Below are 23,888 nucleotides of genomic sequence, written 5' to 3' on the forward strand. Positions count from 1 at the left end.
TCTTACTCTTGGACGTGCTGCACAGTAGAAAAGATCTACCAATAAGGGAAATGAACTGGGAAATAAGCACGAGGATGCCTGATATAGATAACTCGGCTTCTTAAAATATTTTCCTCAGTATTCGTGTATATGAATGTTTGGGTTCCTCTTTTGTAACCTCTACTCTCTGTCCTTCTGGGGAAGCTTCTTTTGTTTGTTTGGTTTTTTGGTTAGCTTCCAGCACTCAGAAGTACTCTTCTAGACAACTCTCAAGATCTAGATTCAGAGAGGGATGTATATATAAAGATGTGAAATCTCTTCGGTTTATCTAAGATCTACTTTCAGATCTATTTTTTTAAAAATATTTTTTTATTGATTTCAGAGAGAGGAAGGGAGAGAGAAATAGAAAGATCAATGATGAGACAGAATCATTGATTGGCTGCCTCCTGCAAGCCCCCTATTGGGGATTCAGCCTGCAACCCCAGCATGTGCCCTGACCAGGAATTGAACCCGTGACTTACTGGTGCATAGGTCGACCATTGAGCCACACCAGCCGAGCTATTTTTATTTACATGGTTTCCTCTGACACGCCCCTCCCTTGAGTGACTGACTCTCTGAAGTTCTTTCCTTCTTCCCCACACAGATAGAGGAACAACTCCCTCCATAGGCCTCTGCTGGAGAACTGGAGAACAAGAGAACATTCCAACTGAAGATAATTAAGTTCATAAACATGCAGTGATGACCCGGTGGGCTTCTGAGTCCTTCTGACCTAGGCTTTGAATCCTACATCTTCTCTTACTACCTGGGTGTCTGGGCAGATTATTATCCTCTGTAAGTCAGTTTCTTCAACTATAAGATGAGAATAACAACAGTCCCTATAACTCACAAGGCTCTTATGTATGTGGAGTAAAGGAGACAGTGTATGTAAAGTGCTTACCCCAGTGCTCAGTAAAAGTCAACTACAACAGCACACAGCACCAGGGGTCATTTCTCTCTCCAAGCTAATAGCCGTAAGTTCACACCTGGGGAGCCATGGCCTGGAAAGGAGGAGGAGGTGAAGCTGGGTGTGTGTGGTGTGCAAAAATGTCACTTCCTTCTAGTACATAATTCAAAGGAAGGTCACTACTTTATCTTTGACCACCTTCCCTCTGTTCCTTCAATGGAGAAATGGCTCCAGGGGTCTATGCCCCACATTCTACCAGTTCTTGGTGCCTTAACAGAATACTTAGGGGCAAAAAGGTACAAGGGATACGATACTATAGCAGTATGCTGTACCAGAAAGAACTAACAAAATGAACAATGCTATTTCCTGGCTTATAAAGCAATCCATTAAATTGATTTATCTTTTCTTTTTCCCTTTTAATCTCTAAAATTTTAAAGTGAATTTGATGTTTAGCTGACAGCTCTCCAGGCTGTCTTCATTCATCATCAGAACAGCTATGGGGAGAGAACCGTAAGCTTGTCCTTACTTCAGGTCACTCCTCCCACTGTCTCTCTGCAAACCAGCCATGGCCCCTGGACCTACATAGTTTGGGATAGAATTGAAGCTGTAGAGACTGGAGAGGAATATATTTCCCTTTAAGATTGAAAAAGGTTAAAACGATGTAGTGCGGATAAGATTGTGGGAAGACTAAGAAAACTGTAGGAAATGTATATTAGTACAACCAGTCTAGAAGGCAATTTAGTAATATTTATTAAAAAGATAAAAATGTGTAAATCCACCTTTGGGAATATATTCTAATGCTAACTGTTCAATACCATATCCACCTACCTATTTACTGGCAAATGCACTCACATACACTGTCTTCTGTAAAAGCCAATCCCTTCACATGTTCAACTAGCTCCCAACTCCTCTATGTGCTTCAGGACAAAGCACCAACAATATCCCCCACTCGCCCCTCCTATGCAATCTTTTTTTTTTTTTTTTTTTTGCTATTACATCATCTTACTGGAATACAAATCATGCTGTTATCTCTTCCATTAAAAAAATACAAAACCTTCTCTTGGCCTTACTTCCATGCAAAATATTCCCTCTTATAACAAAACCTCTCCAAAAACTTGTCTATATTCACTACCATCATTTCTTCTCTGATTCTTTTCTATACCCACTCCACTGGAAGTGCGCTTTTCAAGATTCCCAGTGGTCTCCTTGCTGCTAAGTGTAATGGTTGACTCTTAGCCCTCATCTTACTTGATCCATTGGCAGCTTTTAACATAGTTAACTGCCTATCTCTTCTTCCTTGTCTTACAAGACACACACTTTTCTGATTTTCTCTTATTTCAGTGTTTGCTCCTTCTCATTCTGCTTTGCTGGTTTCTCCTCTTTCCCCTTTCTTCCTAACACTGGAGTACTCCAGGGATCAAACCTAGGTCACCACCCTGGTGACTGGTGATCTTATCTAGTTTCCCAGTTTTAAATACCATCTAAGAGTCAATGATTCTCATATTTGCTTCTTGAGACCAGACCTTTCCTCCAAACTTCAGACCATATATCAACTCCATATTCATCCTCTCTACTTGGATGTCTAATCAGTATCTCAAGTTCAACACGACTAAAATGGAACTTTTGATCCCCGCATACCCATCTCAGCCTTCCCCATCTCAGCCAATGGTAACGTCATCCTTCCAGCTGTTGATGCCAACATACCTGACTACATTATTTCTCTCACACCAAATATCCAATCCACCAAAACATGTGATTTGTCATATCTTTAAAATATATCCAGAATCCAACCACTTCTCACCAATTCCACTGCTATCATTTTGGTCAAAGCCAATGTCAAACCATGTAATTCCTCTGCTCAAAACATTCTAAAGTCCCTCTATTTCACTTGGAGTTAGCATCAAAGTCCTGACAATGGCTGACAGGACGTGACATTAATGACACTGCTTTTATTATTTCTCTCCTTTTGGTTCACTCTGCTCCAGCTACTAATTCCCTTGCTGTTCTTCAGACACGCCAGACACACTCCTGCCTCAGGACCCAAAACCTGGTGTTCCCTCAGCCTGGAATGCTCTTCCCATAGATATTCCTACATAGAAACTCCCTCATTTACTACATATCTTTGATCAAGTGTCATCTTCTCAATGAGGCCTACCTCGGTCACTTAATACAGCCACATGCTTCCCAATCCCTGGTACTCCCAATGCCCCTTATCCTGACGTGCTGCTTCTTCTTTTTTAAAGCACGTATTACTTTCTAACATCCTACGTAATTTCTTTCCCAGTTCAAAGAGTCTGCAACAGCACCTGCTGCTCTCAATATACATTTGTTGAATGAGTGGAGCTAAAAAAGCTGAATGTACACAGTTGCTTACTGAAACATGGTGCATGAGAGTAAAAAATGACATGTTTATCAAATATCACATTTCTCAAAAACAGAGTAATTAAATAAATTATAGGAGGACCATGAAATGGCGTACTTTGCAGTTATTTAAAAACACATGGTAGACAAACTATACTATAAGCCTCTACTAATCAAAATAGCATGGAACTGGCATAAAAACAGACATATAGACCAACAGAAAAGAATAGAGAGCCCAAAAATAAACCTATACTTTTATGGTCAATTAATATTTGACAAAGGAAGCAAAAATATACAATAGGGTAAAGATAGTCTATCAATAAATGGTGTTGGGAAAATTGGGACACATATGTGCAAAAAAAAAAAAAAAACACACCAAAAAAACCCAAAACAAAAAAACTAGACCACCTTCTTACACCATACACAAGAATAAACACAAAATGGATTAGAGACATACTATTAGACTTGAAACCATAAAAATCCTAGAAGAAAGTATAGGCAGTAAAATCTTGGATATTTCTCGCAGCAATGTTTTTTTCTGATGTATCTTCTCAGGCAAGGGAAAGAAAAGAAAAAATAAGCAAATGGGACTGTATCAAACTAAAAAGTTTTGCACAGCAAAGAAAACCATCAACAAAATGAAAAGACAACCCACTGAATGGGAGAACATATTCACCAATACATCTGATAAGGGGTTAATATCCAAAATTTATAAAGAACTTCTAAAACTCAACACCAAAACATTAAACAATCAAATTAAAAAATGGGCAAAGGACCTGAATAGACACTTCTCCAAAGAGGACATACAAATAGCCAATAGATGTGCTGTGGCAAGGGGGACTCTCTAAGACTCGCAGCTTCTGACTTCACTGTGGAATGTATTCCTAAAGGCCTTGCTTTGTAAGCCACCTGATCCTGGTGTTGGGATCCTCAAGGTGTTAATAATCTCATTATCACACAAGACTTTTGTGAGCTTTACTCTACTGTGTCATTCTATGTCCCCAACCAAGATTTTGATAAGTTCTAAGGCCATATCTATGGTTCCTGACAATATGTTTTCCAGAACTATTATTTCCTGGGGACATTTTATTAAGTCTCTAGTTATTTCAAGACCAATGCATTCTTTAGCTATATTACTGCAATCATTTAAACATGAGTATACAATCATAAGCCTTCATTCTTTCAACACTTCTACTAACATATTCCAGTAATTTTCAAGCTCTCTTATAAAAATTTTTGTTAAACAGGTGACCCCTTTTACAAACAAATCTAGTGCAACTATATACAGTAGGTCAGTGATGGCGAACCTTTTGAGCTCGGCGTGTCAGCATTTTGAAAAACCCTAACTTAACTCTGGTGCCGTGTCACATATAGAAATTTTTTGATATTTGCAACCATAGTAAAACAAAGACTTATATTTTTGATATTTATTTTATATATTTAAATGCCATTTAACAAAGAGAAATCAACCAAAAAAATGAGTTCGCGTGTCACCTCTGACACGCGTGTCATAGGTTCGCCATCACTGCAGTAGGTCCTCGGGTTACATCGGAGATCCGTTCCTACGGTGCAATGTAACTCGATTTTCGCTGTAAGTCAGAACCCACCTACATAAGCACCTATGTCACTCACATGGAGCACATACACAGCAGTAATGAAGTGAAACAGTAAAAAAATTTAAAAGAAAGATAACAATTCCTGACCTTTACTTGTGGTAAATAAATAATAAAAAACATAAAGCACATATGTACTTATGTCGAAATGACGGAACTTTTAATTTTTTTTTATAAATGCTGTAAATGGGAGATGGGTCCGAAGTAACCCGAGGACTGCCTGGTTCTGCTTAACTCGGCAAGAGGTCCCCATCTCTCCCCTCTTTGGAGGGCCTCTTGGCACAGCCATAGATCTCTAGGGTTCTGCAGAACCCCAGTTGGAAAACCACTGGTCTGTTATCTAGGTCACAGTAAATAACAGTGGCGTGGACTTTACAAATTCAATTTATGCATATCATTAAGTCATACCTTAAATGCACCTGGAGCATACAATGCTAAAAAGAGCCCTGCTGTCAATTCTTATGTATAATGAATAAGCATAGCTTGTTCTGTTCATTTTTAAAGTTCACATTTCACAATGAACTTAAATCAGGCACATAAGGAAGAAATAAAAGCAGTTCCATCTAGGCCGGTCTTAGGAAAACAAACACTATTTCTCCCTTCTGTGCACTCTTCAGCCAACAGATGTCACTAAAGATACCAGCACCCAGAGGCAAAAGGAAGAAAAGATTAGACAAATGGAAATTGAGCATAAAAAACATCCAGTTCTTAAAACTGAGAAGTAGGTTTCCAAAGTAATAACATTTATTACACTGCATGCAACACTTTAACCAAAAATTTAAGAAAGAAATTTCTTTTATTAAGTTGCTTGGGCTGAACGGATCATAGCACTAAGTTTTGAAATACACGTTCTTGAAGCAATTTAAAACTCATTAGAAATAATAGGCTTGGGCTAGTAGAAAATGTGGTAAAATTTAATCCTCATCCAAATGTTACCTGGGCTGTACGAACAGGAAATTGTTTTGTGCTACTGTGGCTAACCTCATTGCTGACCCCGAGCTGTAACGGCGAGAGCAGCTGAGAGCTGCAGCAAAATTAAAAACTTACATCAAAGTATATCATGACAGAATGCAGATAAATAAAACAGCATATCAAAAGTATTATTTTTCTGCCAGTCTCATTGAGCAGGGAGGTGGAGGTATCCCACAAAATATGTAGCAAATCAGGTGCATTTGGAAATGAGTCTTCCCGCTCTGCATTCGCCCAGTCCCTGACTACCCAAATACTGCCCAGGAGAGGTGAGCAGAGAAAAAGCCCAGTGCGGATGGGGACAGAAAGGATCACAGAATGTTCTGGCCCTTTCCCTCTGCGGGCTTCCCCTTCCTTCACCTTGGCTCACAAAGAAATAAATAATGCTGGCTCTTGTGCCCTCCCAGTTCCTCTCTCCCTCACCTTCCAGACTCCTGGGTGGCACCCACATGGTCTCGCTCCAGTGAGCATGTTAGAATCTCCAGAGGTAAAAGCATGGGTAATGAAACATTACAGAAAGTAAAGACAGACAAGATCAGCCTGGCTGACAGGGTCAGCAATGGATCAGTGAAGGTGAGAGATATTTTTCTATTATTCTATGTAAAGTCACATGTAAAAGTCACTGGTGACAAAGTTGAAGGACATTTCTCTATTGAGCCTTTGATTTCCCTCAAGTTTTAGGACAGAAATCGCCATACTTACAAGAACAGTGCTTCATCATAAACATCCAAGCTATCATCTTCCTTTGGCAACTCCCAAGTGGCAATAAGAAATATGGAAGGCTATTGTCTCAAGTCACTCAGACTCTGAATTCCAGTTCAGCTACGTCTAGCTTTGTAATATTTGGCAAATCGCTTAACCTCCATGAGCTCCAGTTTCTTCCTAACAATAATCATAGCAGCTAACTGTTCTAAGGGCTTTTCATGCATAATCTAATTGAATCTTCGCAATCACCTAATGAAGTAGGCATTATTTTCTCTGTTTAACAAGAAACTGAAGCAAAAGTGGCTAAGCAACTTAATCAAATCCCAATGACTAGTGAGTGGTAGACTTGAGGATTCAATGGGCTAACGTCTGACAAATGGCCTAGGATAGGAGTGGGCACATAATAGCTGATTAAAAAAATGGAAGTTACCATCATTATTAGTCTAAACTGAGAAGCAGAGCCTTAGCCTAATCTCTTAGTTTTTTTTCCGGGTAAGCAAACATCTGACTTCTCCAGAACGCTTTGAGGGTCTTTTTTCCCTCTTCCATTCCACCTCCTCTCTCTTCTTCCTTCCCTTCCTGTTTCCCTCTGTCTCCTCTTGTTCTTCCTCCAAAGCAATCCTTACATAGTTGTCTTTCTCAATTTTTGCTGTGATGCCTTCTTCTATGTCAGACAACCTGAGAGCGGACTGGGCAGCTTTGGAGCCCACAGATTTGGCACTGTTCTGAGACTCCCTGTTGTCGCTCGCTGGACACACACTGTTCTAGAGGTCCAGGAATACTGTCAGAGGAAGATGCCACTGCCCTTACCAGCCCATCTGCAGTAATGAATAAGCCTCAGAGGAAAAAATGACACTTATTGCAAGAACCTGGACCCAGAAAGAGGGAAACGAAAGATACAATGTGATTTGTAATAGGAATCTGACATTCTTATAGCTAAAGCTCTATCGACTACTAAGAAATTCTTACATGTACATTGCTTCGTAATGGAAAATACTACTTCCTTTTAAAAGTAAGGAAACAGAAACTCAGCACTTGTTACCGGCAGAAGGAAGCTGAGCAGTGTGGTCTGAGCAGGAGGCATCCCTGCACAAGAATGTGACATGTGATATGGTCAGTGAACCCGTCCAAAGCCAGTGGACTCTGTGAGTGCGAGGAGCAGCGTTGGATCAAGGAGAGGCATTTCAGTGCGTACCTCTTCTAGGTCACAGCCCATGCCAAGCTCTTTCCTCCATTAACTACCTTTCACCCAAGACTAGATGAGTAGGTCAGTAGGTGCTGTTCATTACGGCCCTCTGTATTGCACTTGCAGATTCAATCAACTGCGATCTAAAACTGGGAAGTCCTTGCTGGTTTGGCTCAGTGGATAGAGCGTCAGCCTGTGGACTGAAGGGTCCCAGGTTCAATTCCGGTCAAGGGCACATGCCTAGGTTGCAGGCTCGATCCCCAGTTGGGGTGTGCAGGAGGCGGCCGATCAATGATTCTCTCTCATCATTGATGTTTCTATCTCTCTCTCCCTCTCCCTTCCTCTCTGAAATCAATAAAAATACATTAAAATGACTGGGGGAAAAGTCCCAGAAATTCCAAAATGCAAAGCTTGAATTTGCCACACACTGAGCGCTACTTTGAATCCATGTGAAGGAAGTGATGTTCAGGCAACCCTGCTGTTGCCTATCTACAAATCCTACGTAGGCTATACACACATCCTATGCCAATTTACATAAGGGATCTGAGAGTCAGTGGGTGTGAGTATCTGAGGGGTCCTGGGACCAGTTCCCCGAGATACAGAGGGACAATAGGATTCCTAATTTTATAGTATATGAGAAAACCAGGCACAAAAATGTATAGTGTCTTACTGAAGGTCATGGGAGTTAGTAAGGGTTGGTATTCAGATCTTTTAATCTCCAACATTATGCTTTTTCTAAGATATCATGCTTTTGGAAAAAGGACCGGACATACATCTCTATATAACAAGACATTGAAAGGAACTGGACACGCACGAAAGTGTGGTACAGTATTGAGAACACTTTAAAAGGGGGCCATTTTAACCTTTAGGAGGTAAAGCTTTCTACTTTCTATGATTCCAATGTGTCCATTTTCAAGGGTTGCAAAAGCTGTGGCAACACAGTTGTGGACAGAGATGAAAATAATAGAGTGCAAGTCTTTAATGAGGTGATTTCTGTAGTTTCCATATAATTACAGTCTCCAACTCTAAATATCAACTGTACAATTAAAACAAAGCATTTTTAACAGAGGCCTACAATGCATACAGATCAGAACCCAGAATATATTCTGAATCAATGTAAAATACTTTTAAGAAAACAGTTTTCTGCCTTTTTAAAAAATGGGCTTTTACTTAAAAATAAAAAAGCAATATACTTTTAATGGTTGCCCCCCCCGTACCCCCCCCCCCCCACACACACAAAATAAAGAAGCTCTATGGGATTTTGTAAAATTTGTTTCTAGGTACTCAAAAAGATGCACGAGAATCACAGGCCGTTTCTGAGAGCAGATGTACTTGGAGTTGGCTACTGATTTGGGAAAGTAAAAAGGACAGGCCACAAAGAAGAGCGCAGAGTAGAGAGGACGCAGGACACAGCTGGCCCAGAGCGGGCACTGCTGGGGCCCAGCCCGTGCTCGGTGCTCAGTCAGCGGATTCTCACCCACCCTAGCCCCACCCCCCGGCTATAGAAAGGTCCAGAGTTGAGAATTTCACCGATGAAGCTGTCGGAATTGGTAAGCATTAGGGCTTATGGTCGTTCTAAGGCCCAATTCCAGCACCTTACCAAGTTTGAATAGGACAGTCTTTACTATTGAACTCTGATTCCAGGGGTGCAATGCCCCACAGTCCCTACAGCACAGTATTTACTGCTCTTTACCAGGATATTTTCTCAAAATGCAGTGCTGGTAACACTGGTCTAGGCACTCCTTCACCCAAGACAGCAGAGTCCCTGATAGAACTTCTAGCAATTTCAAATATGCTATAACTTTTCAATATTCTGCCTAGTGCATTTCCTTTGCCTACTGACACTGCAGTTTTCTCCAAAAGAAATTCATCAAGGTGGTCAGGAATGATATGTAGTCAGAGGCATGCTGCTTACTTCTCCTGATGCCAATATATAGCTACCTGGCTTTTTGCACTCCTATTACCCACCTCACAAATGCATACAGATATGAAGTTCAAAATAACAAAATAACAAACATCTTTCTTTCCTCCAAAGAGATAAAGTTATATTGCAGACAAATATGGAGAGAGATACTCACCATAAGTGCAAATCATTTTACTAGCTTCTCTGAAGAGAAGAATTCCATTAGGAGACGATACATCAAAATTCAAACGCTGGGATCTAAGAAATATAGCAAAAATTAGACTCTCTGTGCAGATAAAGAAACCAAATTCAGGCTTAACATGCACAGCATTTCCATTTATTAGAAGTAGCGGCAGTACAATTATCTGTTTGAAAGTGCCATTCCATTAATACAAATGCTAATTTTCTCTCTACAAAGATACTAGGACATCATGAAAAATTATTTTCACTTATTTGCTGACTCAAAGAATTCACTTTTTACCTGTCCAAACAGTATCCTGACATCCTCTATTACAAACCTCTTACCCTTCTCCTTCCATGCAAAGTGGCTGATAGATAATAACAGAAGCCCCAGGTGTGTAAGTGTAAGTTTATACAGATACTTGGATAGAGATTTACATTTGAGATTTCTTGTTGTATCCAATACACATTTTAAAAACAAATTCTAAAGTGACAGGAAACCTAGGCACCTTTAGCTTCATCTGCTACTTCAAGCACATTCCAAACACACGAAATTACATCCAGACTATAGTTGCCATTGCACACAGCCCAAGTCAAGAAAACCGCACCCCAGAGGTTCCAAATGAGGGCAGTTCTGCCTCCCTGGCTCCTGAGAGGTGGGAGAACTGTGGGGCAGAGCAAAGGACACGCCGTCCTGATACAATATTTGCTTTTTAACACACTCTGGCTTTAGGTGGCTCCGATATGCCTTGCTGCTGTGCTTTTGAAAATGATATACTTCTAAAAGGATTATCAAAAATATGAAACCAGCTTAAAGAAATATCAGAAAGCAGAGACATTTGCCAAAGGACTGTTAGCCAGGAATAGAATGAATCCTTGCTTTTCTTTGCTTTTTCAAAATGCTTTAGAATAAAGTCCAATGATAACTTATTATTGTGAACATCTGATTGTTGGTATATAATTCCTGAATAAAAAAAGAAATGCAGAGACATAATTCACATTTGATTATAGAGGAACAGACAAGGTAACATATTTTCTGAGATTACAGATTTTCACTAGGTAGTTGTTAAAACAACTGTGCTAGATATAAATGATCTGCCTATGGCTGATAGAAAATACTTCACAATATATACTGCAATGCTTCTTCCTTTAGTATAACATGTTTATCAGTAATATATAATATCAATTATCTGGTTGAAAAAATTATAATTGAATAAAAACTAAATTTCTGATATAAAACACAGAGCTACTTTTCCTTTAGAAGGTAAGCCACCTATGAGAACGGTTAAAAACAAAAACGGCTTTCAAAAGAGTAATACTCACATTCATTTCTTTGGCAGGTCTTTTTCCACCTCTTGTTTAAAAAATTTTTAAAATTATTGCTATGAAATCTCAGCACCAGAGATAAAATTAAAGCGGCAATCCATACTCCTGTCTGAGTATCTCCCTTCCAGCACGCGGATTACAAAGAGGAGCTGATGAGACAGGATGGCTAAGTGACAGGTAATTTGGTGCTAAGCCATATTCACAATGACATGTTTTAAAGAGGTAAACCAATGAGCTTATTGCAGTCTTTCTCTTTTGGCTACATCTTTGTTAATATTTATCTGCAGAGTTATTGAATCTCTGCTGGTCTATGCAAATTATAAGGTCACACAGGCAATTTCTGGGAAGTGTTGTAGTCGCTGTTTAAATGAAAAATTTGAGGGCATAAATCACCCATATACATGCACCTTATTCCTAAGAGGAAGAAGGGTAACTTAGAAATCAAAGCCAGGACAATCCCCAGGGCTCTTGGGACAAACCGTGTCTTGAACTGCCCTGGGACTCTGTCCCTTATCCATAAAATGAAGCATCTCAATTCAGAGACCTCGAAATTTCTTTCCTGCTTTAAAATTCTACAGAATTGCAGTTAAGCAGTGAAACAGTTAAAAAAAAAAATCTGGCCTTCTTCCATTTTGTGTCTTGGCTTATTTTAAACAAGGGTGGCTGTAGTCTTCAATTTCCTCCCAGCTCCATAGATGCCTAAGTATACTGTGTTCTCTCACTCTAAAGGACTCAGCCTTATGTCTCTAATTCTATTGCTATTACTGACTATCTTGTTTGGGTTCCTGGGTTCTTGCTAAGCCTTGATTATACACACAGAAGGCAATAAGTTCTGATGTCTGGAGACTGCTGCCAAATAGATTGTTTTTCACTCCCCATCACACCTCTTACCTGTTTTGCATCAGTTCTGCCATAAGCTTTAAGATGGGAGTGGTACATGCTGGCTCTCCATACCACTGCTCAATAGCCCTCTGCAGAATGGGAAGATATGTTGGGTACCTTTTATAAAGCCTGTTAAAGAACTTAAGTGTCAAAAGAAAGATTGTTCCTGAAAGTTAGTGCCCCTTAAAAGGAAAACAAATTTAGTTAATAGGATAAAAACATATTTTAATTGTTATTATAAGAGTTTATTGGGTATCAAACTACTTAAGGAATAAGTTGCTCATTATGAATTCTTAAAATATATAAAAGTAGAGGGAAATAGTAATAATGAATCACATGTTATCTATCTCACAGCTTAGAAATTACATACATTCTTTCTTTCTTTTAAGTTGTTGACCTGCTCTGCTTGGACCCACTGTAACTTCAAGGAACACTGGGGATGTTAGTTTGAAGAAAACCTTTGGGTAACTTTTAATCTACTCAGTGTGGCTAAAAGGTAGTGCTATGTACATACACTGGAAGAGAAATTCTCAAACGTCCTCAACAACCAAGGAGTTTATGTCTCTGATAAGTCAATGACCAAGACCATCAGAACCTGGAAAACTGACAGCTTCAATGGCTCTAACCCACAACTGGCCTCCTCCTTGCCAAATGGACACATAAAGATCAAATTAAGGTCTAAAACTGCAGCAGAAAAAAACTCTTACTATGCCCCTGCCTTCATTTCCTTTTTCTTTTCCTAATCCCCAAGTCACTCCCTTTCCGAGGTTTTCCAATGTACTTGTCTTTCTGTTGCAGATGAAAAGTGCTGAACTGAATCATTTGGTGGTGTTCCTTTTCCGTGTGATATGGGTAGAGATCTCCTCGGTGAAAAAAATAGCAATTTTCTTCCTGCTCTTAGAATAAATGTCAAATTCCTTAGCATAGCATACAAGGCCCTTTAAGATGTAGTCCCTGACTACATCCAGTTTCGTTTCCTAGTACTCCTACCCGATCTAGGTTCAGCCATTCTTAATTCCCTGCAAATCCACTGATGCCAACTCTCTCGTCTCCGTTCCTCTATACCAGTGTTCCACTGAGACCGTAAGAGCACAAATGCAGTGATCACTGGGGAGGAAGCATCTGAAAGGCTCATCAGAAAACGGGAAAGACCCAAATCTCAGGATATAAGAATATCATAAGCGCACACAAGGCCCTTTGCAAGGCATTCTGAGGGCATTAGGACCATCCTATTTTTCAGAGCATATTGCATTCACTATGGGATAAGGCTGGGGGACATGAGGGGATGCTCCCTGTGCTGTGTGGAATGAGAGCGGTGCCAATTCTAATATGCTTCTGACAGAGGTGACTGCCACCGAGAAAATGAGTGATGTTGGGAAGCAGAGGAGAGGTCTGCCAAGCAGGGAGGTTAAAAGGGCTTCAGAGTGAGAACGCCAGACTCTGATTGAGAATCGGAACCCAATCCTGATTTTCCAGTGGCCTTGTGAGGACCACATCTATATGGACAGGAGGAAGATAGTAGGGGCTCTTTGGTAGAAGAGGCACAGATCGAATTGCTTTCACCTAGATCTTCTCAATGAATTCCTAAGGCCTACATCACATAAATGAAAAACACAAACATTAAGGATATGATGCTACCTTGTAAGATGCCAAATATAAGAAAATGAAAAGAGTAGGAGATTTGCTTCTTGACAACATCCATCCATCCACCCATTAACCCAGTAGTTATCAGTACTTTCTATATGCTACTCCCATCAACCTCCCTAAAAAGAAATGAGTAGAAACATAATTCTTTCTCTATGGGACTTCATAATAGAGAAAACATCGACATATACCAGAAGACAACAAAAGACCTCGTTAAAACTGTTAGGAGGTAAGGGTGTGAGAATGTGGTTCCAGGACAGAAACGGCCTGCCAGCTCAGAGCTTCTCTGAAAGGTATTCCACGGATGTGAAACATCTGAACTTTTGCTCACAAAGGCAGATGCCGCTGGAAGCCACTCCTCTCTCTTCTGTCTGGCAAATGCCTGCCTCGCCACCTTTCAACGCCTCGCCCAACTTTCACTTCCTGGAAGCCTACTCTTCTTGCCAGAAACACCAGTCTCTTCCTCGTATGTTCACATGGTCCTTTACACGCATTTTTGTTACAACACATTGATTATTAGTTATTTGTTACACCCACTAGAGTGGGCTTCTAAAGAGCACGCTTTTATTCATTCTTGTAAAAAGCAACCCTTTTCTTCAGTCTTCATGCCTGGCACAGAGCACTCCAAAAAAAAAAAAAAAAAAAATGCTGCCGAACAGCGACTTTTCAGGCCTACTTTCTTCCCTACTTCAGTCTGTCCAAAATATTGATCATTATTTTGTTCTTGAAATGTAATTCTGATTTTCTTAGTAAATCAAAACAATCAATTGCTTTGTACTATCTATGGAATAAGGATCTAAATCCTTAGCCTGATATTCAAGGGTCCCAGACAACCTGTAGTTCTAACCATGAAGTGGTCTGTATAACAATACGTCTTCTCCACTATTGCCCTTCCTTACCTGTGCTTCAGCCAACAGTTCCAGCAGTCCAATCCTACGTATTTGATAAGATCCTTCACCTTTATAGGACCTTTCTTGCTTCTCCAGCTAAATGTAATCACTCCATTGGTATCTTGAACGCATCTATCACCTTTCATATTTTATTAGAGTCACTTATGTAGGTATCTAACCAGCTCTATTAAACTGTAAGATCATTTTGGGGGTAGGATTTGATCCAAAGTAATCTATATCCCTCATAAAACCTAGCCCAGACTTTAGTAAAATCTGCTGAGTAAGTGAGCAAATGGGACTCCTTTGTCGCATCCCTGTTAGGGAACAGAACTAAAACGATAGTGGTAGAGCATTTACTTTGTGCCAGGCGCTGTATTAGGCCCTGTGTCAGTTCATTCACTTTACAACACACCTGTGAGATCGGTATTATTAGCCCTGTTCCACAAAAGAAAACACTGATTCTGAGACATTAAGTAACGTGCCCAAGACCTCACAAGGTAAGTGGTGAAACCAGTCTGGAATCTAAGACTGTTCCAGTCCAGAGTTTGTGCTCGTCTACACAGCTCATTGTCTGGCCTTGCCTCTGCATGCTTTTATGCATATTAATAAACACAACTGATTGACTGGTTGGAAAACAGTGGACTCAAAGATCAGACTATGACAATTAAAAGACTATGAGCAAATAGCATCATACACATTCTTTCCTCCGTCCCCCCGCCCCCACTCAATTTCCCTCTGGATTTTTGATACTTCAGTCTAAATGTGACCTGGGAATGTTTAAACAAGGTGACTTAACACTGCAAGGTAAGGGCCTTTCCTATTGCATTCTCACGACAGGAGCAAAGAAGGATTATCAATAATTCTTCAATTCTCTAGCAGCGGAACCATTTGTCAACATGGTTGCTGTGGAGTTTCAGGCAATTTAGTTTTGGAAGGACAGAGTGATGAGCAATGTAGTTTGTGTAGCAGTTAATGCAGTCAGTATTTATAGAAACGTTTTTGAATTAAATAGCTAACCACTAAAATAGCATTTTATCAAATAATCACCATAAATAAAATGCATTTTGACTGTAAGATGACATGTGCTCTTATAGGATGATTCCTCTGCATGCTAAGGACTGTATAACAAATTAAAGAACACACATTTATGTGGATAAAAGGCAAATAAGCTTTCCCCAGCAGTAATGTGGGAATCACCACTGACGGTTTGACATATCAATATTTCAGGAAGAATAAATGACTTTCATATCCATGTTTTTTTAATCATATTCTTATTCATTTTTACATTACTAGAATACTTTGGAAAGCTTCTGTACGTTATATCACGTGAAACTGCTTAAAGTATTTCGAAATATTTTAATAAACCTTTTTGAATTATCAAATAATGTAACTTTTAAACAAATTTTACTATTATTATAAATATTTGCTCTTCATCCTGGCCCAAAGGAAAACTATAAATCTTGTCTCAACTGAATGAATACCATTTATCATATTCATTTTGTTGTCAATACAATTATGAAAAGCCTTTGGCCTTTTCCCAAGGAAGCTGATTTGCTACTGAAACTCGATTATTGTAAGCAAGGCCTGTACCAAGCCACCCGTCTGGCAACCTAACACAACTTCCTGCATAACTGACACTTCACGCTCTGCCTCGGACCCTAATAACTGCAACATCTATGGTCAAATGCTGGAGACAATGGTTTCTAGTTCAGAACAAAACATTAAGTCCCAAGGTTTTCCATTTGCTATTTTCTGCCATCTGCTGGACAAAAGTTTCACTATTTCAATAGGTGCCAAGAAGAAGGAGCCAAGTCAGGGAATGGACAGCAGCCTTCCTTAAAAACTTAAATTGCAGTATGTTCTATAAATTTTAGGCAGCATCAATTACGGAAGCTATTTTTATTCTTTGACCTTCAGCGAGAAGGTTCTGCCTTGACTCTTGGTGAAGACTATTGATGAGGAAAACATGAAACATCAATTGCTGGACATCCTAGAGTTGTAGCTGGGTTTTAAGATGACCATCAATTTTAAAGTGAGGAAACTAGGATTTTATGATTTTTCAAATAAATGAAAGTTTTACTTTGTGAGCTTCTATTTATGTTTAGAGAAATAAAAGGGCCATATGTAATTCCAACTTATCATTCATAGTTTAAAGAATTATATGAATTCCCATGTTAAAATCTGTCATCTCTGTACATATACTTTGTATGCTGATACAGACACACACGATTCCTCAATGACATGGAACATTATCTCTAACCTTCTATGGGCATAGAAGTCTAATGAAGTAGGTTTTAACAGTAAAATGTAGGTCAGTATTCAAATTAATGTTAATTTAAAAAATACAGAGAGAGTTTTCCCTAAAACATGCCCAGGTTCCCTGTCGGTTATGTTTTGGCTGTAGCTGGATCAGACTGCCTTAAAGAAGTTTCTTTTATAATTTATGAAGGAAGTTTGTATAAGGGTTGTAAGGAGCAATTGAAAAGCAGTGCAACTTAAAAAACAAAATAGCTCTGAGGCCACAGAATTTTTCTTATGTGCTCTGATGGTTCCATGCATAAAGGCATGGCAACTTTATATGACATGTATGCGACTTGCGTACGTTGTCACTTCCTGTTAGGATCAAGGAGGATTCATACAATACTATTAAAACAATATTAACAATAACCATTTAAGATTACCCAACATGTTTCAGACATTACGCAAAGTGCGTTACCTATTTGAACGGTCATAACAAGCCGTGATTCTGGATGTCTCCTTTTGTAGATGAGGAAACTGAGACTCAGAGTGGGCAAATGACTGGCCAGTTTACACAAAGAGCGAGGCGCTGGGATTTCTGACCCTAAGGCCCATGTTATTTCCACTCCTATGTGATGAGACATTTCTGTGGGGGATGTCTGTTTGTTTATTTTGCTGTCAGCACTAAGCTTTGGCCAAGGTAAATTCATGTACCAAATGAAAAATCCTGACCATTTATTTCCTCCTTTCCATGTCCATTAATATTTTCATGGTGATGAAAAACTGTAGCATGATGAATTAAGCCTCTAAGAGATAAAGTGACCTTCTCAGCCCTGCTAATTAAGATGGAGTAGAAATTCAAATCTCCTCGAAATGCCGAACGGTAGGCTGCACTGGTCCTGAGCTAAAGATGTTAGCCCGATTATCCCTGCAACCCCAACAAAAACAATCCTTTGGGGATGTGATTTTTAAGTTGTCAATATTTAATGGCCCCGAAAAAGTGACCTCTCTGAGCTGGGTCTCCGAATGCTCTGCTCAGTTATCTGCACGGCTGCCACTGTGCTGTAATTTTTAGCTGATTACACATTAGTTCATTTAGCTTTGTTTCCTCTTCCCTACTGTGCCATACTATTAAACGAAAGCGAGGGGCCTGGCATCCCTCTGTGCACAGAGCTGGTATTGTCACAGTGTAATAAGGATACATCCAGTCAAACAGCATGGTGTAGCTGGTCTTTGTGTTCAGTGCAAAGGCAATCCCTCGAAGATCTCTTGCCAGCCCGATCAACATACGCTGTCAGTGGGAAAGAGACACAGTAATTGATTTTCACGTTAGCACAGAGCAGATGGAGTAATAATCAGGCAATAATGACCACATATCTGATTTTGATTCATTAGTTAAAATGTCTCGCTCAGATCCCTTTCTACAGAAAACCATAGACACTTTAAACCAACACGCCATGAAATCTGCTGACCAACTCTACTTTGATTCTTATAAACTGAGCTAAGTCATAATTTTAATATTATAGGGAGTTAGATTCGCAATACATTTTGTTTCTGCATAATGCCAAAATAGCAAAACGAGGACTGATAACGGCACAAAACAGAAATGCACATTGTCTAGACATTATTTAATAATAGCAAGTCTTAACAACACCGGCTTGCCTGAAATCAGTCCTACTCTGCAAAGTGAAGTCTACCGTGGAAGTACACTGGCATCTAAAGGTCTCTCAGAAATATCCTGAGTAACCGAGGACAAATTACAACTGTCCAGGTGACCTGCTGTGCCATGATGTAACAAGAAAGGAACTCACATTTCCCAAGCAAAAAAAAAAAAAGAGTGTAGGGAAGAGTTCTACATTCCATGTCAGAAGACTTGACATTGAATTCCAGCCTTACTTCTTAGCTGTAAGTCTTAAAGCAAGGCGATGTATCAGTCTCTGTCTCAGTTTTCTAATCTATAAAAGGGGCTAATACTCTTTCAGAGGAATTGTGAAGAATAAACTTGATAAATTTATGTAAAAATGCCTAACAAGAGCCTGATGCATACTAAGTATTCTATAAATATTTTGTTTTAGAAAAACAAAAACTTGATTCTAAAATAAGAGAGATCTGACTAGGACTCTGGATGCTTAATTAAGCTGTCCTTAGGATGATGCATGGGAAGAGAAACAGAAAACCCGTGAACAGATGCTAGAATGTCAGAACAAGGAGCACAAATAAACATAATTGCAAAACAAGGGGGTGGGATAATTGAGATCCGCAACTGTGATTTCTGAAGATACTGTTTCAGTGGAAATACGCCAGAAAATGCTCTCTGAACTTTTCATTTGACCAGATTTACTTTTTCCTCGCGCCTTGGTTATAAATGAAAACCTCTTTAGGAAGGTGTTTAAATTATCATTAAGGATTTGGAAGTGAATCATGACCCTCAGCTTAATGACTGAGCAACATTTCCAAGTACCAAGTAATAGTTTCTCTGCCAGGGTGTCTGAATTTCTGATCTTTCTGCCACCCGCCTAACAGGTCATTGCAGCTGGAAGCTGCTTATGAGGATATTGTTTCTGTGCTGTCTCAGTTTATAGAATGACGCTTATCTGAATTTCTGAACCTGTAACCCTGACTCCCTGTTTCTGCTTCTTTAAGTGACTTACTCTTTTTCCTCTCCTGATCTCACCAGTCCTTGTTTTTCTGTGACCAGTTGGCCTCCTGTATAGGTCTCTCATGTGACCTGCTATTTTTTTAAAAAACCTTTTTGCCTTTTGTGCAACCTATTTCCAGCACCTGGTACCTGTTCCCTCTTTCTCAGTCTCCCACGTTTCTCAGCCTCCTGGAGCAATTTGACTCGGACTATTTGGCTCTGCAGTCTATTACAGTGGCCTTTTTGCTCTCCCTTTACTATGGACACTTACAGATCACAGGCTTCTCTTCATATTATCTTAAATTTTCACATACGTATCAGGCACTCACCATTCAACTCTAAATTAGGCAAGAGGAGCCAAAGAGTTACTTTCTCTGTGCCCAACGCAAAGGACTCTTAAAATATTTTAGACTATCCTCATTACACAAAAATGTTATTATTTATTTCACCATAAATTTCTTCCTTAAAAGACGCCAAGTTCATAAACATGGTTTAATGGACTTAAATCTATGAAATTCTATCTATGTTGAAGTTTAGAAAATGTTACTATATAGTAGAGAAAGCACTAAGAAATAACTAAATGTATGTTTTCAATAGATTTGATCAGCAGGAAAACGCAGTGTTAACATAAGAAACAGATTTCTTAAGCTCAAACAGTATCTTTTATCTCAAACAGCAGGAGTACTATACTAAGCTATACTGACACTCAAATAACACTAAGGGAGTATTTTCGTGAGAGCCACAACATACCCAGTTCTGGTATGAGATTGGAAAACTGTTCACTAGGAGCTCAACCAGGCTACTAACCGTCTGAGAGTGAAAGGTGATCCGATTGTAACTTAGGGCAGGAGGAGCCACAACTTACCATCTCATTTAAAATAGTACAGAGAGGTTTATCTGAACAGTTGCCTTTCTCCTGCAGTTGGTCAACACTTGGCTGATGTGAAAAGTGAGCGGCGCTGTATTTGTAGGGAGGGTGTTCTGGGGAGTGGGTTAACTCTGGGGCATCGGATCCTGAAGATTCCTTTTGGGAAGCCCACGGAGAAACTGCTCAGTGCTTCAGTCCGCTGCCCGGTAAACAGTTGTCTGTGTGCCAAGTGTGAGACGGATGGGCTGGGAAACAGCTGAAATGCGGCTCCTTCCACCCTGACCCCCAAAACAGGGTTTCTAATGGAAAGTCTGACAGACCCTTTACTGTAGTGGCACTACTGGGGGCAGCTATAATATTATCCTCATAATTCTACTATATAATAACAACAAAGAAAAAGAAGGTGAAGGGTCATTGTGCTTTGTCTTTAGAATTAAGATGGCTGTCTTCATCCTTAAAGCATACTCTTAATTCTGGAGACACATCTTAATAACCTCTAAATAGTTCCAACAAAAGAGCCGTGTCAGAGGAATGAGCAGGCCCCAAGGTGTTTCAACTGGAGTGTTTTCATCTGCCTTTATTGCTCTATCCCTCTCCAGAATTAAGGCAATAACCTGTGATAAATTATTCAGGAACTGCTACAGGGATCAAAGCAAAATCATTCTGTTAAAGTGCTGTTTGCAACATTTGGCACTTAGTGCGAAAACTTTTAATGTGCGCATGCTGAAAATCAGGGATTTTAAATAATTTAACATTGTGGAGTTTATACGAAGGGACTAAAGATAGCAGGTTCCTATTTAACTGCTCCTCTTCCTCTGAGAAGTTTTCATTCATTTTCCTTAAAACTGATGATGTCATGGTCAAATAAAAAATGATGCACGAGTCAGGGGAGTATTGGACTATATTTTACTACGGACCCAAATATATGGGAAAAACATATATTTTAAACGAATGCTTTAGAGCCAGGATTTGTCATAGCACCCCCCCTCCCCTTTATTTTGAAGAGAAAAACCTAAGACAAAAATTCAATGTTCTCTTCAACTTTATTAGGACTAAGTAAGAAAACAAAGCTATAAATTTAAGGGTTTTGCAGCATTTCCTCCCCTCACAACCATATTTCAATTTGGCAACATTGGTCCTTAATGTTTATGTTCATCCTGAAATCTGCATTTGAAAAATATCTATAAATAGGGAGTTAGAAAATCCGGGTAAGGGTTGCAAATTAAATGAATATGGCAGTCCCGAGGCATTTTCATAGAGATATTTTAACAGCATCACCTCCTGTGGATTGGAATACTAAATACTTTATTGAAGAACAAAACCGAACCATTTTTATCTCTAGTCCTTGCAAAATGAAGTACCTGAAAGCACTTTTGCATGTATTATTTATTCATCATGATAGAAAAATAGCCCTAACCTAATAAATTACATTTAAAAGCATTTAGTGCAAAAGTTTTGTTTATGATAAAGCAACAGATTTAGTTCTTCACTGGTAGCTTAAAGCACCAAGTTTTCTTTATACAAATTAGACAGATGGTGCTTACAGTAGAATTTACTAAAGGTCTGTCACAACAAATGCAGCCAAGCTGCATATTTAATCACTGCAGAATCTTGTCTACCTGCAGCTGCCAACTGCTAATCCAATTTCCCTGATAAATGTGGCAAGAGACACGATCAGCAATAAAGAGCATCTAACTCCATTTTCCTGCAGGGCGTCTTTTGATGAACATTTAGGACGGAAGCACAGAGTGCACTGTGTGGCCCTGGTTCGTGGCAGCTGCATGCATTCTGAAGCACAGTTCTCAGGTTACTCACTTAATTCTGCCACTATCATTACGTTGCTATTGATCTCCGTAGCTGTTGCCTACACAGCATTACTCTAGATGAAGCTGAATCAGGCAGTTATCATGCATCAAACTTGCTCAAAAGCCTGGAGATTTCCCCTTAATTACTTGTGATTTTATTTGCAAATACCGTTAAAGTGTAATCAAGCAGTCACTTTCCAGGGTCGTTAAGAACTTGCTGGTTTAGGGATATATCACTGGAACTCCATTAAAAATGACTCGAGGAAGATGGTTTCTATCAAACTGGATGGGATCACATCAAAATGGACTTGGAACATAATGAAATCTTCCAATGAGACAGATGTAATTTTTATAAAGATGGTGTTTTTCAACCTCGCTTCTTTTTGACATAAAGCAATAGCTACCTTAAAGCTGCAAAGATCTTGTTGGTCACGAAATATTTGTGACACATCTGAAAAACACAGCTACCCGCATAGAAACTGGTGTAGAATTTCAACAAAACTATAAAGGCAAAGAAAATCTCTACAATCTCTTTTGGTTTTAAAATTCTGTGACTATTGCATGCTGATAAATACTAATTTCAAAAACTTTATTTCAAATTAAAAGGTACAATATTTAGCTAATTAGTTTTTGGTAGAAGAATTATCCTAAAATAATCATCAAAGGCAATTATTTTTCTAGTTGGCTTCTTGTTGCGAATTTTTTTTTTTTTTTTTTTTTTTTTTTGTAGAGAGAAGAGGAGTCATGCAAAGCGATGGTTAATATTTTGGTCAACTTATTTCAAATAATGATAAAATATGACTCAAGCATCACCAGCAAAGGTGCCTACATTTTCGGGACTACATTACTTTCTTACAAATAATAATCAGTGTCAATCTATTTAATACGGCCTGGACACATTATAATTTCAGAAGATGCTCTTCCAACTGAGCAGACCCTGTGCTCCCCATCCTCCACATTAAAATATGGGGCTGCTTTGTCACAAACAGCTTGCTACACTTAAGGATTTTACTAATAAAACATAATGTTGTCTTAGATATTATGACTGTTGCCACAGCTGAACTGACTTGTCAAATCAATCCTAATATGGCTCCCACAGGCACATAAAAACCTTACTTAGCTATCAGTTATCCTAATCACTTTGTTCAGTTTAAGAATGCAATACTTCAAGACCAGCTCCTATTTATACATATATGCCTAGCCATTTAATAAAGTCTTGATTTATATAAATTCTTGTTTAAAAAATATTTAGAGATGTAGTGTTTTAACATGTGTATGTTTGTGCATTCTTCCATATCAATATGTTGAAACATACAGTGCAGGGTAGATGAGAGGACAGGGATGCTTAAAGTGGTGTGCCCACAAGAAATGTTCTTTTAAAGACATTAACTGCAATGAGAGACAAGTCTGTGTCACCTAATCGTAAACTTACTGTCCCAACTTATCGCTGATCTCAAAGCCCATTAACTTCAACACTTATATGAAAAGTACAACGGAAAGACACATGCAGTTAGGGACAAGATGCGGATGAGGCACAGAGCACACGTGGACATGCAGCACCTTCTTCTGGACCTGGAGATTCTAGAATGAACAAAATTGCCTTTCCTCCTGTTTGGAAACAAACCCACCTTCACATCTTCTTGTTTAAAGTTGTTGTTGAATATCTGTAATACTGTTTCAAAAGAGACTGTAAGAGGCAGCATGAAATTCTCAAATTCGTCCTCATCTTCGCCTATCAAAAAACACAAAAGGGTCACC

At 39.2% G+C, this 23,888-nt stretch overlaps 1 protein-coding gene across 1 annotated transcript in view; it reads right to left on the reverse strand.

Annotated features, from left to right (window-relative positions):
• Nucleotides 1-23,888, reverse strand: part of RANBP17 (RAN binding protein 17) — a 210,124-nt gene that overhangs the window by 37,776 nt on the left and 148,460 nt on the right. The window contains exons 19-22 of the mRNA XM_023764505.1: nucleotides 23,759-23,862; nucleotides 18,022-18,110; nucleotides 12,057-12,164; nucleotides 9,835-9,917 (exon numbers count right to left, since the gene is read on the reverse strand). Of these exons, the coding sequence (XP_023620273.1) occupies nucleotides 9,835-9,917; nucleotides 12,057-12,164; nucleotides 18,022-18,110; nucleotides 23,759-23,862 (384 nt within the window). The remainder of the gene's footprint in view (nucleotides 1-9,834; nucleotides 9,918-12,056; nucleotides 12,165-18,021; nucleotides 18,111-23,758; nucleotides 23,863-23,888) is intronic.

Source organism: Myotis lucifugus, unplaced genomic scaffold (assembly GCF_000147115.1).
Source record: "Myotis lucifugus unplaced genomic scaffold, Myoluc2.0 scaffold_333, whole genome shotgun sequence".
NCBI lineage: Eukaryota > Metazoa > Chordata > Mammalia > Chiroptera > Vespertilionidae > Myotis > Myotis lucifugus.